We start from the raw sequence: 15,966 nt of genomic DNA, 5'->3' as shown, positions 1-15,966 counted from the left end.
ATTATTATGGAGTGAAGAACATGGAAAGCAGGTAGTTAAATGAGGTAGCTATATGGACCGGTGGATAGTTTGTTGGACTTGGACTCAGAAAGCCCTGAAACTAAATGCTGCCTCCCATAATCTGTGACCCTGGGCTAACTACTTTTGCTCTCTTGGCCTCAGTTTTCCTATCTGTAAAATGAGGGGGAAGGGACAAGACTTGATGACTTCTAAAGTTCCTTTAAGCTCTAAACCACAGACGTATGATCATAGATATTCATATATGATCTTATAATATGCAAACTGACCACAATAATATAAGCCAAAAGAACATAGAAAGGTAAGCCAAGCATTGCATAACTATAATGAGCAGTCTTGGTCTGGGAGAAGAGATTAGGTAATGAACCTCCCTCCTTTCCTCAGAGATGTGAGGGACTATTGATGCAGAATGCTGTACACATTTTCAGATGTGATGTCTATGTCAATTTCTTCACCTTCATTTTTCAAAAGAAAGGACACCTGAGAAGGGTACAATATATATTAAAAAGACTGGGGCATATGAACAAAAGTCATTAATAAAATTTTAATTTAAGGAAAGGAAAAAAATTGGGGGAGATGATAAAAATGACAAGAACTATAAAATTCCCCTAGTCTTGAAACCAGAACTTAGTGGAAGTCCTCAAAAGAGGTTTGGTTCTTAGTAGAGAGGAAAAAAAAGTCAGCCTACAATGGGGAAAATGGGGGGAAATAATGGTTAGAGCCAAACACAGTCATTCCTGAGGTCTTCTGAAGGATACTAGAGGCAGCTGAAATCTTGGCTTAGCAAAAATGAGGCTTAGACTGGTTAAAATTTAAAGAAAAAAACTTAATGGAAGCAAACCTAGAAACCATCCACTCAAACCCCTATTTTTACAGGTAAAGAAAATGAGTAAGTGACTTGCCCCAAGGATACAAATCAAGTAAACAGCAGAGCTGACACTGGAACAGCCTACTTTCAAATAAAGGCAAAAATAGCTCTCACAATAAGGCAAGGAAGAAGGCTTGATACAGAAATAGATATAGAAATGACTGTAAATGAGGGTAGGCCTTCTGGGTTTGGCAGCCTTGGGAGCCAGGCAAAGGAGGGTATCAGTAAAATCAAGGCCTCGAAGTACTTGGGTAGCAGGGGGTGCGGTGGGGTTATCTTTAGGGAGGTCAAAATTTTATAAACATTAAGACTCTATTTAAATAAAAGTCATTATTATCACATAAGTATTAATACTAAGATGATCCTTAGCCAAGGCTGCTCAAATAGGGTTGGAGAAACAGTAGGAAGAAGGGTAGGTACCATTTTTTCTTTTCTTTTTTTTTAATTTTTAACTTATAGAATAAAACAAGTATTTCCATAATATAGTATAATTAAAAAATGATTGCATAGGCTACAAATTTATCATGTATAACTTGCTATTTCTTTAAATATATCATAAAGTTATCATGTGAATTTCTTTTTTTTTTCCTCCCTCCCATCCCAGCCCTAGAGATGATGGAGCAGGTTCCCTTTGAAAGCGATGATTGGGATTAGATTGGCCACACTGTAAACTCCAGGTAAGATTTCCATGCCCTATAGAAATCCTTCTTTTCCTTCAAGGCCCCAGCTCAGGTCCCATCTCCTCTATGAAACTTTTCCTGACACAAGTAATCTCTTCCAGGTCTTTCTATGGACTTCTCCTGGACTTAATGGACTCTATGGACTTAACATATACTGCCTAGTATCAAAATTACCTATGTACATATGATCCCCCTCCCATTAGGTTGTAAGCTCCTTCTGGGGTGCCTAGGGGGCCCTGAATTCAGGAAGACTCAAGTTCAAATTCAGTTTCAGACACTTAATAGTTTGACCCCGGTCAAGTCACTTAATCCCTAATTGCTTCAGTTTCCTCAACTGCAAAATGCGGATAATAATAGCACCTACTTTTTCAGGGTTGTTGTGAAGATCAAATGAGATACTAGTTGCTAGCACATAGTAGGTACTTAATAAACTCTTGTTCTCTTCTTTGAGAACAGGATTATTGTTCTTTCTGTTTTCCCTAAACTTAAGCCCAACCACAGTCTCCCTCAATCTGAATCACAAATTTAACCAAAACCCCCACCGCCACCCTAACCTCAGCCTTAACAACAGCTCTGACCTTGACTCTTTCCATAAGCCTTTCACTCTTTCCAATTCCTCCATGGCCCTAGGATGGGCACCTAGCTGATTTTATAGATATGAGACCCAAGACCCAAAGGCAGGAAACACAGCCAGAGGTTTATCAGTGAAGCCTTGACCCTCCCCTCAGGCCAGGGCTAGCACTCCTCCTGTAAGATTCCATTTGCCCATCTTGGACATGGACACAAAGTCCTGAGCCTATCTTTGCCCTTTCCCTGATACTGTGAACTTTATCTCATCTTTGGCCCTTTCTGCTTTATCAATTCAGGCTCTGAATCTAGACTCCCATTCCACAGAGGAGAAAGGAATGGACAGGGGGAGAAATGGGAAATGGATGAATGGACAGAGGAAAGGAATTTGCTAACCAAATAAGCAGGTGCCTGAGTTAAGAGCAGACAACTGCTGTGCTGACTCGGCCCTGGTTTGGATTTGTTTGCCCCAGGTGACTGCCTCCTCTACACCACCCTCACGTTAATCTCCCTAAAACACTACTTTCATCACAGCACGCCCTAGCTTGGAAATCCTCTGATGACTCTGCTGCCCGATACATCCTTCTGCCTAGTTTTCAAGACATGTCCACCATCTGACATAACCCTACCTAGAGAACCACTATTCCCCAACACCTACTCCACAGAGGAGGCAACAACACAAAGTTTAAAATCAGAGGACTTTGGTTCCGGAGCCATGCCACTGATTACATGGGTGACCTTACCCTCCGGCATGATATATACTGGATCCACTCAGGTCCTGATCTGCCTTATGAACAGAATATGTTCATTCCTGCCTCATTTGTGAGCTCCCCCTCAAAAGAAAAAAAATCCTGCCTGGGAAGCCTTTCCCTTCCTTCTGTCCTCCAAAATCCCATGACTCCATGGTCCATCTATAGCTCCATCTTCTCCATGAAGCCTTTCCTAATTATTCCAGCTCTTAATTGATCTCCCTACAGTCGTTACCTATAGTCTCAACTACATAACACATTCTGGCTTAAAAACACTGGCCAGTCTTACAGTAATAAATCCAGATGAGTCACGGCTCCTACAAACACTTATTCTTTGTGTGACCACAGACTCAGCCTCTCTGAACATCATCTGTAAAATGGGAATAAGAAGACTTAGACTACTTATTTTATAGGGTGTTTGTGAGGAAAGCCCTCTGTAAACCTTAAAGCCCTACGCTGCGGTAGTAGGATTGGTGGTGGTGGTTATTCAGTCATGTTCAGGTCTCTGTGACCCCATCTGGAGTTTTCTTAGTAAAGATACTGGAGTGGTTTGCCATTTCCCTCTCCAGCTCCTTTTACAGATGAGGAAACTGAAGCAAACAAGTGAAAGTGACTTTGCCCAAGGTCACACAGCTAGTGTCTGAGGTCAGATTTGAACTCAGGAAGAGGAGTCTTCCTGACCCCAGGCCTGGGGCTCTATGCACTGTTGCCCATAAAAGCATTTTGTGAGTTATTAATGAGACAATTGCTCTCTAATTGCTTCCAAGTATCAGTCTTGTCTTCCCAACAAGTTTAGCATAGTATTGGGCACAGTAGAGACTCAATTCTTGATGAATTGAAGATGAAAATTGCCCCCCAAGCCAGTCAGTCATAAAATATCTAAGAGGTCCTAGGGGTCTAGAAAGAAGGCCCCTTGGAATTCCTTATTCCAGGCAAAGGAAAAAGGGGGCCCAAAATTCAACCAGCCACAAGTTTGGTCTGCAAACCCAGGCATAGCCAATTATAATCCACAATCAGTTAAATCATTCAGTCTAATTTTGCTGAAGGCAGCTGGAGCCAGGACAAAGTCAAGGGATCCAGAGAGCTCAGACTGTAACACCTATGAGAAGAGCCAACCCCAGGAGTCAAGGGGCAGAGGGCAGCCCCCCACAGGGTTTCTTCTTTCTGATCTCTCCCAATGGCTCCTCCACATCTGCCCCACCCCATTCATTCTTTCTCAGCCTGATAGTTAACCCTCAGTGTGTTGCTGTCATGCCAGAGGCCCAGCACTTCCTCCATTTTCCCCTAATCCCCCAATAGAGCATCCCTGCTTCTCCATACAGAATGGGGATACCCCTACTCCAACTTACACATGAAATGAAAGCCATAGAGAATTGGTGAGGGTGTGGGAGGGAGTGAGGAGCCCTGCATCCCTTCCCCTGGTTAAAGGGTCATAGATTGAGAGCTATAAGAGGTCATGGAGGTCATTTAGCCCACTATTACCCCTTGTTTTACTGCTGAGGGAACTAAGGTCCTGACAGGTTAAATGGTTTATCCAAGATCACATGGACAGAGTACTCTTTCCGAGGTACTACTGCTGCCTCATGAGGAGAATGTCAAACCGTAAATGTGTTAGAAAGGAAGCCCAGGCACTTATTTGGGAAAATAAAACATTAATAAAAGCAATAAAATGGAAAAATCATAATATTATAATAGTAATAATGAGCTGATATTCATATGTAGCATTTGAGGAGATTCCCCCACAGCCTTCAGCTTATCTAACCCAACCCCACAGTCACTCTAGAATTTTCCAGGTAGTCTGGCTGGAGAGGAAGTAGGAGTAGGAATGGAGGGGTGGGGAGGTGTGGAGAAAGAGGAAAAATCGTAGGAGCTGAGACAGAGACGATCAAGACAGCCTCCCCTCGTTTATTCTCCTCTCCAAGAGCATTGCCTACTTCCAGAGAGAGTTGACCCAGGCTGCCCCAACCCTACTGGGTCCCCAGCATCTGAAGAAATCTATGGACTGACAAAATCGATTCAGGTCCAGGGACCATAAACAAGCTATCATTAATATACTGGTCCTTCATTGGTAATATTTATTTCCATACTAGCAGTAAGACAGAAAATACAACTCTCTTTAAAGAATTAAAAATTAGTCTCACACTAAAGATGATGAGAGGTCCCAGTTGGGACCACTAACAGCCTCCTCAGGCCTTTCTGCCTCTATCTCTCTGCCTTCCAACCCATCTTTCACACTGCTGCCAAAATAATCTTCCTAATTCACAGGTCTTCATAAACTGTCAGGGCTAGTCGGGATCTGAGATCCAAGGAGATGAAAGTATTGGCTCAAGTCATTAACTCACAAAGTTAGTGAAGGGGCAGCCACAAATTAAGCAGATGAAATGTCAGTGAAGCAAAGAGGGGACTGCACCTGGGGATCCCTAAGGGAAAAGGAATACAGTCTGAATCCTATCAATCCTTTAAGGTCTACTACCTCAGCAAGCCTTCCGTGGCTATCCCCACCCCATGCTCTCTCTCTCTCCCTCACTGGAGCTCCTGTGCTAAGCACTTAATGTGTATTTACCACTTTACACGATCACCCAGCTTTTCGTGTGTATGCACTCGAACGTGCATTCCTGAAGGGCAAGAACATTTTAGTTTTTGTCTTTGCATCCCAGGACTTTAGCATCCAGCCACACATAAAATTGGGGGATTCATTGATCTCTCCAAATACTGGACCATAACAGAAACGAGTGATTTTTCCTTTATCGATCACATCTCAATAACAACATTTGACTCTGTCTCACACAGCCTCCACCACAGTTCAAGCCTTCAAAACATCTCACTTCCTAAGATCACAGGATCATAGAGTCCAAGCTGAAAGGGTCCTTTCCAGGTTCAAACCCTTCCTTTTACAGAGGAGGAGGCTGAAGCTAGAAAGGTTACAATGACTAGCCAAAGGGCATGCAGCTACCATGATAAGTGTCTGAGTCAGAATTTGAACTCAGATCTTCCAGACTCTAGATCCACTGCTCTATCGACTATAACCATCTACCTGTCTCTTAAAAGGCTTCTGTTTCCAGTCTTTGCCCCTCCAATCCTTTCCCCATACATTATCAAAATAATTTTCCTAGGCACAGGTTTGCCTGTGTCTTTCCCTACTGAAAAACCTATTGCCTCCCATTAGATAAAAACCTGCTAGCCTGCCATTTAGAGTCCTATATAGTGAGACTAAATCTTCCTGTCAAGTTTTATTTCCCATGATTTCCCTTCCCATCTTGGAATCCTAATTTTCCTTCAAGACTCAGCACAATGGCCACCACATATGAGAAATCTTTCCTTATCCTCCTAACTGCTAAATGTTTGCTCTTCCTCAAATTCTCTTGCATTCACTTATCAACCTATATGTCATATCCCCAAATAGAATGTAAGCACCCTGAGGGCAGGGATTGCTTTTTCATTTTTGTGTTCAATCTCCACCTTGGATCGCAGCAACTTACACACAGCAAGCATCTGATAAGTATGGAGTTACCTAATGCATCTTTGCACTCCCAAGGGTGAACATTATTCTAGATTGTTCCTTGGAGGTAAGACATACACTCTCTGTCTCTGAATTCCTCCTTAAGGATTTTCTGGCTTAGTAAAAACTACCAGAACTTGCTGTCTGCTGGCCTAAGTATTTGAGAAGCTAGGTCCTCTACCATACCACAAGGCTTTTAGTATATATTAAGTACTCAATGGATACTAAGAGTTAAATCTGTGAGAATGGGTCTTATATCCTTAAGGATGCAGGGAATCAATTGTACTATGTGAGAGGCACTGTGCTGAGGACTGTGGACACAAAAAGAGGCAATCTAATGAAGACATATATAGTCATTAGAATGAGGCTGCTGGGGCACTAGGTATGACAAGCAAGAATCCTCCTCCTACATACATTCTCATAGGAAGGATAGAAAGGGTCTTTCCTTGGGCTTTCTCTACCTAAAGTCTAAACTATCAACTCTAGCTTCCATCCATTCAAGTCCAATGGTAGAATTCAGCCAGTCTGCCTCTTGTCCAGCCACTGGATATGGCCAACACCTTCTGGAGGCACTTCCCCTCATCAACACCATGATCTCAGCCCCACCACCCCCTTCCTTTGCCCAGTCCTATATATACAGTTCAATAGCTGCAGGACCAGCCTAGGCCAGACTGTGGAAATCTGAGCCCCTGAGTCAAGAGCCAAAAGGAAGAGATTTCTGGCTCTGGCTCTTTCTCCACAGTCTGGTTGAGACAGGTGAGGGCTGGCTTTCTGGATGGGCCCCCTCTAAATCTGTTCCCTAAGACTGTCAACCAGAATGACTTCCCCTTAGCATAAGGAGGCACTGGAATGGACCAATGTCATGCCCAAAGGGTCAAAAACCACCAGAAGAGAAGGAGGAAGGGGTGATGGGAAGCTTGAGGAACAGCAGAAAGGAGCTCAAGTCCAACTTACAAAGGAAGCCCTTATCTAGGACCCAGAAACAATAGTTCATAGATTTAGAATTGCAAGGGACCACAGAGAGATAGTCATCTATTCCAAGCCATTTCATTTTACAGGTCAGTCATCTTGCCCAACCCCGTCATATTTTACAGGTGAGGACAGTGAAGCCCAGAGAGGTTGAGTGATTGCCTTTGGTCACACAGTGGGTGACAGAGCCAAGATCTGAACCCAAGTCCTCTGACTTCAAATCTAGTGGTCTTTCCATTGTACCAGGTGGTAGCCTGGTACAAAGACAGTCAGGCAGTTCACCCATACAGACTCCCCCTGGTTTTTCTTCATGGAACCAAGGACAAAGCGCCACTCCTCTGTGCATTAAGACCTCCAAGGTTAGAACAAGGACCTCTTCCCCTACTCCTTGGGGTCAGAATTCCTTCTTATACTTAGCCACCATGGGCAGCCCTCTCTGATCTATCTCTCTGATTGCTTCAATCTCCAGAGCTGCTTTTGTCTGCTATTGCTACCAAGATCAGGACTGCATTTTCTAGCCTCCCAAGTGAGAGAGGAGAGGGGGAGAAGGTACTTTGGCCCTACCCAGCTTCTAACCTCTTCCTCTCCAAGAGAAGGCAGGCTTACCTCCCCTGAAGCTCCCTACTACCCAACAGCAGGATCCTGTTCCTCCTAATCCACCCCCTCCTATGACTCCCTATTTCTCCCCTCCTCCTCTGCTCCCAGCTTGTCAGTGAGTTAATGTACAATCTTTGATGGGTACTCTAATTAACCAGAGAAATCTAATTGACCCCTTCAGGTGGGGGGGGCAAGGAAGTGGGAGGAAAACAAGGCCTGACTGAGAAGAAAGAGCCCTAGAGGCTTCCAGGGTCTATTTAGAGACTGTTGACTGACCTCAAGTACAATGGAAAAGGCAAAGGACTTGGAGTGAGAAGCGGGGTTCAATCCTTGTCCCTACAGCTTATTCCCTTGGGCTGTCTCATCTGTAAAAGGAGGAGGTCAGACTCAATGAGCTCTAAGGTGCATTCAGGTTCTAAATATATGATCCTTCTCAGCTGAAATGTTCAATTACTGGATACCTCGGCACAATGCTAGGCACAGAGTAATAAAGATGACACGTCCTTCCAAACTGTACACAAGATATCCCGTACCCATAGCTAATTTCTCTCTCTCTCCCCTCTCCCCCTCCTCTCTCTCCCCTCTCCCCCTCCTCTCTCTCCCCTCTCCCCCTCCTCTCTCTCTCTCTCTCTCTCTCTCTCTCTCTCTCTCTCTCTCTCTCTCTCTCTCTCTCTCTCTCTCTCTCTCCCCCCCCTTCTCCTCCTCTCACTCTCTCTATCCATCCCTGGTATCTTTCTGTCACCGTGTCTCTCTTCTCTTTCTGTCTGTTTCATCTTGCCTTGCACAGAATTCATGATTTCCAATCCTCTTCCTTATGAAGCCAAATGGTCTACAGGCAGAGGTTCTTAACCTGGGGTCTATAGATAGGTTTCAGAGGGTCAGTGGCCTTGGATGGGGAAAAAGTTCCATCTTCATTTCAACATAACTGAATTCCATTGTATTCCTTACTTTTTTTTTTTTTTTTTAGGCAATAAGGGTTAAGTGACTTGCCCAGGGACACACAGCTAGTAGCCAAGGTCAAATTTGAACTCAGGTTCTCCTGACTCCAAGACCAGTATTCCAGTCACTGTGTCACCTAACTGTCCAATTCTAATACATTTAAAATCAACATTCTGAGAAGGGTTTCACTAGGCTGTCAAAGGGGCCCACAGCACAGAAAAGTTTAAGAATCCTTGGTCTAAGATCCTCATTTGACAGAAAAACACTGGTCTTAAAAGCCCTCACTTGGAGTCTGCTCTGATACTACATGATCTTGGGCAAATCAATTTTCAGGAACTCAGTTTCCTCATCTATAAAATGGAGATAAAAATACTTGTAGTATTTACCTCATAGAGCTGTTAGGAAAAAAGCCTCTTGTAAACCCTTATAACAATGTTGTAAAGACAAACAACTTTGAAAGACAAGAACTTTGATTGATGCAATAACCAAACACAATTCAGAGAGGATCAAGGAGGAAACATGCTTCCCACCTCCTGGTAGACAGGTGATGGACTCATGACACAGAGTAAGATATACATTTTTGCACATAATAATGAAAAATAGTTTTTGTTGACTATCCATATTCACTATAAGATTTTGATTTTTCTTTGTCCCAATCAAGGGAAGTGAGGGGGAAAAAATACCTAGTAGTTGAAAAAAATTTTAAATAAACTATTCTATTACTGTGAGCTCTTGTCATCAATAAATACTTAATGAGCATCTAATATGAATACTGTTCTAGGATAGGCCTTGGACCCAGCAACTACATGAGATATGATGGTGAAGCTAGGGAAAATGATGTCTTCCAAGGATTCTAGCATCACAGATCCTGAATTAGAAAAGATCTTGGAGGCCATCTATTCTAGTGGTGTTAAACTCAAATAGAAACAGTGGTCATTAAATCATACAAAAGGATCCCTTTGGGGTACATATGTTGACTTAGAAAACCACATACTAACATTATTGATGTTTTATTGTATTTTATTAATTTCACTAAATGTTTCCAATTTCATTTTAATCTGGTTTCAAGAGTACTGTGGTCTACATATGGCCCAGGACCTCATGTTTGACACATCTAACATAGCCTAACTCCCTCATTTTACAGATATAGTAACTAGGGACTTACAAGGTTTGATGACTTGTCCAAGACCATACAAAGGATAGAGCTGGGATTTGAACCCATGCCCTGATTCCAAATCCAGGGTTTTTTCCCCACTGTCTCTCCACCTCCCCAAAGCAATTGGCCCTAGATGTGACCCTGAGTCTTACTTGTTTTCATGCTCTCCTTTGGGTGGGCTGTCAAATGGTCACCTGCTTTCTCCTGATCAACATTTGCCCCGGGGCCTCCTCTCAGGCATTTCACTGGGTTTAAAAGATTCCTCAGAAAGGAACTTTCCACCGAGGAGGAGTGGGGGAGGAAAGCAGGGAGGGGTCAATAGCTCACAGGGCCTAGTACTTAACTTTCACTTAATAAATATTTGTTGATTGATTGAATAATCCCCACCATTCTCTTTTCTCTCCACAAAAGTGACAGGTGGATTTACCTACAGAGGTAAATCAGCTAGAGGGGAGGACAGGAAGTGTCTTTGCCTAACAAATAGGACGACAGGAGAGATTCCAGAACCAAAGAATCCTGGTCTTGGGGGAGGGAGGGGGACTGGGGAAGAGGGGTAGGTGTTTATAAGAAGCAACAGGTTTCTGAATGGAAAGTGCTTCTCTACAGAAAAGATTGAAAATGGAGTTTGGATAAGGAAAATGGGGCCTGCCAACCGGTGGAGTAGGTATGAGACTGAACATCAGCTCACACTATCATAGGCTCAAAGTTGGAAAGGACCTTGGAGGCCATCTAGTCCAACCACCTTATTTGACAGATAAGAAAAGATAGGATTGCACAGAGATTCTAAGCAAGTAAGTGTGAATTTGTGGGTCATGCTCCTGGCATGGGGGGGGGGGGAAGAGATGGACGAAGACACACAGGGTAGTAAGATTTAGAATTAGAAGAGATGTAGAGACCATTTAGTCCAGATTCCTTATCTTAGAGAAGAGAAGTTGTGACTTGCCCATATTTACAAGACGAGAAAATTTCAGTCAGGATTCAAAGCTAGCTCAGATAACGGCAAATCCAGTGAGTTTGGTCACTCTTCCAAGGAGTTGTGCTCCCTCAGCTCTAGAGACTAAAGCTCTAGAGACTAAAGAATCAGGGTTTAAAAGGGATGGCACAGAAGAGCTGTGAAGCCACCCGATTCCCAGTCTCTGCAAATAAAGCAAGGTCTTGCACCTGCTTCCTTAATTCTAAGTTGTGGGTTCCAACTCTCTCTCTCTCTGTCTCTCTGTCTCTCTGTCTCTCTCTGTCTCTGTCTCTGTCTCTGTCTCTCTCTCTCTCTCCCTCCCTCCCTCTCCCTCTTCCTCTCCCTCCCTAGACAATAAGCAGATACAGCTGTTTATCTACCTTCATACGTAGGGGATTGCAGTATGGAATTAATTAATGTTTGCAAAATGCTCAGGGAGACCCAAGGGTTGGGAACCCTGAGGCGCCAGGTGACTGCCAGACTTGTTGACAGACTGCCCGAGAGGAGAGGCTTGGGGGAAAAGGGAGGGAATAGGATCGTCTAGCTCCTCCGTAATGGAAGGAGTGGGGGGTGTACCATAGCCTCAGTATAAAAAATGGCTAGGAAAGTGGAAGGGGAAGGTTAAAACTTTGTACCCATTTGGATGTCCCAGTATCAGGCACAGAATAATAGTTTCACATCTGGTAAGTACCTTAGAGAACGTTAGGTCCAAAAGAAAGGAATTCGAGGGAAAAGATGCTAGGCTAAGAGCCCGCGAATGGTAGACACGCTGGTGTGGTGCTGCCCTGCAGGTGCCCACGGGGTGTGAGTGTCAAGAATCCCCTCAGAGAGCCCTTACTCACATCCTTTCTCCAGTCTAGCACCATAATACACTCTTCCCTGGGGACCCCCGACCGACCCTCCCTTCATTCAGCTGCAGCTCAAGCCTTCTGTTTCTTTCATACCTGGGGAGGGAATGAGGGTGGAGCTTAGGGAGAAGTGCTCAGGCTCTTCCCCTTTACCCCCCTCCTGGAAGAGAAAGCGGAGCCAAGAAAAGCTGAGACTCCGCAGGGGAGCCAGAAGAGGGGAGCGGTAACAGGGGCGGGGGACAACCACCCAGCGCTGTCAGGGCCCTCGCCTACTACCTGAGCAAACATTCACTTCCTTTCTCAAAGAAAAATATGCAAGTATTTCCACCTCCCCCCGCTGCCTCCTAACAAACTCGGGGCAGCTGTCTCCGAGTTCGGAACAGCCTAGGACTCTCAGTCGGTGGGCGTGGGGAAGGAGGGGCACTGCCCACAATGAGGGCAAGGGGGACTCGCTACCCCTTAACCCCTCCGGGACCAGCCCCCCCCTTCTCACTCACCCTAGGGTACTGATGAAGCCATTGACCGAGCCCTCGGCGTACAGGGAAACGATGTCCCCGATGTGGAGGAAACTTGACATTTCGTTCATGATGGCAGGCGAGCGTGCAGGCTGAGCACCCGAGGGGGCGCACTTAGAGAGGGTTAGGAGGAAGGAGTCTTCCAGCGGGGCTAAGAGGGGCGCGCCCCCAACCTCGGAGCAGTGCAGTCAGCTGTTGCCAGGGTGGGTTCTGTCTGAGAGTAGTGCGGACGGAGCGGAGGGGCGCGTTTGTGCCTGGAAGGCAGACCCGAGGTCTCCGCGCGCCCTCCCGCACGCCAGCCTCGCCCGGCTACTGCCCGCCCGGCTAGCTACCTGCAATGGAGGGAGAGCAGGAAGTCTGGGGCCGCCACACACATGCAAATCCAGCCCCGGGAGGCGGGGAGGCCACACCCCGGCTCACCCCACACCCCCCTCTCCCCGGCTAGGGCAGCAGGGCTGCGCCCAAGTCAAGGCGGAGGAAAGTGGAGGGACGGGAGACCCTGCTTCCCAATCACCCGAGCGGGGAAGGGACCGAGACGTGGCACATTCCCGCTCCCAATCACCCCAGGGCCCTATCTTCCTCCCCTGCACTGATCCGAGACCACAGCCCAGGGGCCGTAGACCAGGTGCTGGGGGAGGTGGGGAGGGGTGGAAGGGAGCTGAGAACTCTTGGGCTGAACACGCAACCGAAACAATCCCAAATCCACCCGAAGACCCCTTCCCAGGGCGCACCCAACCGGTTGCGCAGCAGGGTTAGTGTGACCCTTCTCCCAACTCCAAGAACTGGTTCAGATTTCCAACTGTGGAGGAGACAGCTCCGCTAAATCCATAATCTCGGGGCGGGGGTAGAAGGTTGGAAGAACTGGGCTGTACTGAGTAGCAGGGATGAGGACAGTAGGCACTTTCTCCTGCCCTGAGTATCGGTGTTGGGGAGCCACAGGACTTTCCAGAGGTGGAAAGAAGTCAGCACAACCCCCCCACCCCGAGGTTTCTACTCTGTCCTTCTCATTTTGTGTCTGGCGCTCAAGTGGATGCAGAATCTTCCAATTGCAGGGCCGCCCCAAGACTACTTCGAATGCACTCCCTTCTCCTTCTCCCAGTCCAGGACTGTCCCTCATCGTCCCCTGGGTAGGACGCGCTGGCCAGGCCCCCTGTAAATCACTTCATCCGGCAAAAACCTGAAAAGATCTTTTATTGCAAAATATAAAGTCCTCGGCTTGGGGTGTGGAAGGGAAATAGAGTAACAGGGTGGGTTTTGTTTTCTGCATTTTTTTTCCGCTTGGGATTCCTCTACACAAAGCAAAAGAATCCAACTTTCGAATCTGTTCAGTTTCTCCCTCTCCTTGGAGCCGGGTGAAAACTCTCCCTCTCTCCTAATTCCCCAGCTCCTCCCTCCGCCCCTGCTCCCCGCCCCCACTTACACACACACACACACACACACACACACACACACACACACACACACACACACACACACAAACACACACACACACACACACTCTCTCTCTCTCTCTCTCTCTCTCTCTCTCTCTCTCTCTCTCTCTCTCTCTCTCTCTCTCTCTCTCCCCCTCCCTCCCCCTTTCTTCTTCTCAGAAAACTACTTTTGCTCTTTAGTATTAATGTGCTGCAAACAATGACATGGGTATTGTGCTAAACCCATGCACTGCTAGGTTCTTGCCCTCCAGCATAGGAGGCAGAGCTGCTGTGTGAGAAAAGACACATTCTCGAACACGCGCGCGCGCGCGCACGGGTACTCGATCACTTACAAGTCGGTGCACCATGCACGAGTACCCGTCACTCTGTAGGGAGAGTTTACAATCACTTAGCTTTGTTTTCTGTACTTCGTTATTTATTTTCCTCTCTTATTTGACTTCCTGAGGCGAGGTAACTACTAGACCGGCGACTTTCTCCAAATTCACCTCTTCCTGCCCCTAGGGAGGCTTATTTACAGAGAAAAGGGGAGCCCTGGAGGAGGATTCTGAATGAGGAAGAGGATGGATGGAGGGGCTACCCCAGAGTTACTGGACAGCTTGGAAAGAAGCTCCCTTTCCAAAGGATAAAAGATGAAAGCAAGCGGCTGAGTTGGGGAAGGCCTTTAGAGGAGTGCCCTGCTGGACAAAGACTCAGTATTGGAAAGGACTTTAGATACCACCTACTCCCACCTCCTCATTGAGGCTGAGAAGTGGGAAATTATTTTCTATTGCTTTTGGTTCCAAAAAGTCAGTGGGAATCTGATACTAGAGCCCCCAGTTCAATGTCCTTCCACTCTGCCAAGTTGTTCCCAGGGCCTTCCTGTTCTAAATTTGAGATTCACAGGCTTGGGAGTTTGGGTACACTGCAGGCTCAGTTTTATTGAAGTAGATGGTAGTAAGACCACTTGACCTCCATGATACCGTATCAGAGGCTGGAAAACCTCTTCCAAAAAATATCTCCCTCATTGATTGTTGCTGTATTTGAATCCTTTTTCCAAATGTCTGCCTTAAGAGAACAACTTCAACTTTGGCAGCCAACCTAGGAGCAAGATCCTGCAGAAATGGCACAGTAGGTGACTTCTCAGATTAGGTGGAGCCTAAAAGGGGAGGATATAGGTAGGGCTTACTTCTTGGTTCTGGGTACCACTAGAGGTAGTTGGGTAGGAAGGGAAAGGGAGAGAAAGGAGAGTCTTGTTGGAGAAATGTAAAATTTTAAAATCAGTTTGGTTTTTTTTTTTTTTTAAGACAATGCAGTAGACCAGAAAAAGTGTTGATACTGGAGTCAGGAAATCTGAATTTGAATTCTTGCTCCTATACCAAATGTATCACCTTGAGACAGTGCGTCCCCTATGAAAATTTTTCTGATTCTCCCCTCCTCCATTCCAGCTAGACTTGATTCTTCTTTCTCTCCCAAGTCACTCATCCTTCTCCAATCAATCAACAAGTATTTCTTAAGAACCTTCTATGTGCCAGGCACTGTTCTAGACTTTGTCAATATAACAAATAAAACAACCCCTACTCAAAAGAAGCTTACATTCTAATGGGGTAAACCACAAGTACCTATATAACTATGCAGAATAAATACAAAGTCATTCAATACAAGGTAGTTTGGGAGGAGGAGTATTAGGTGATTAGAAAAAAAAAAGATGATTCTTAAGCTAAACCTTAAAGCTTTGGAGAGAGAGATTCTATGAGGCAGAAGTGAAGATGGAGGACTTTCTAGGCATGATGCAAGAGACTGAAATGGGAAGTAGGAACAAAGAGAAGGCCAGTTTTTCTGGATGGCAGTGTGGGAAGGAGAGTAATGTACAGTGATGCTGGAAAGATAGTTTGGAACTAGGTTGTAAAAAACATTAAAAGTTAAACAGAGGAGTTGATATTTCATCCTGGAATCAAAAGAGAACCACTAGAATTCAGACAATGGGGGAACACATGGTTATATCTGCACTTAAGGAAAATCACTTTGGCATTTGTGTGGAGGTTAGACTAGAATAGCGGACAGATTTGAGGCATGGAGCCCAGTTAGGAAGGCATTATAATAATTTAGGTAATAAAGTGATAATAGCCTGAACAAATGTGGTATTTGTATGAGGAGAAAGAGGGTTTGGATGTGAGAGATGTTATAAGGACAGAAATGG

At 45.5% G+C, this 15,966-nt stretch overlaps 1 protein-coding gene across 2 annotated transcripts in view; it reads right to left on the bottom strand.

Moving 5' to 3' along the window:
* The window catches only part of ITPR3 (inositol 1,4,5-trisphosphate receptor type 3), a 121,419-nt gene extending 108,716 nt beyond the window's left edge, over window positions 1-12,703 (bottom strand). The window contains exon 1 of one of the 2 annotated variants that reach the window (XR_011974168.1): window positions 12,340-12,703. Coding sequence is in view for 1 of the 2 variants with exons in the window: in XM_072641780.1 (XP_072497881.1) it covers window positions 12,340-12,428 (89 nt within the window). In the remaining variant the exon portion in view is untranslated. The remainder of the gene's footprint in view (window positions 1-12,339) is intronic. The other variant, XM_072641780.1, reaches the window with a different exon arrangement.
* Window positions 12,704-15,966: the final 3,263 nt, after the last annotated feature.

Source organism: Notamacropus eugenii, chromosome 2 (genome assembly GCF_028372415.1).
Source record: "Notamacropus eugenii isolate mMacEug1 chromosome 2, mMacEug1.pri_v2, whole genome shotgun sequence".
NCBI lineage: Eukaryota > Metazoa > Chordata > Mammalia > Diprotodontia > Macropodidae > Notamacropus > Notamacropus eugenii.
The sequence above is the reverse complement of the archived record's forward strand: the minus strand, read 5'-3'. Positions and strand labels throughout refer to the sequence as shown.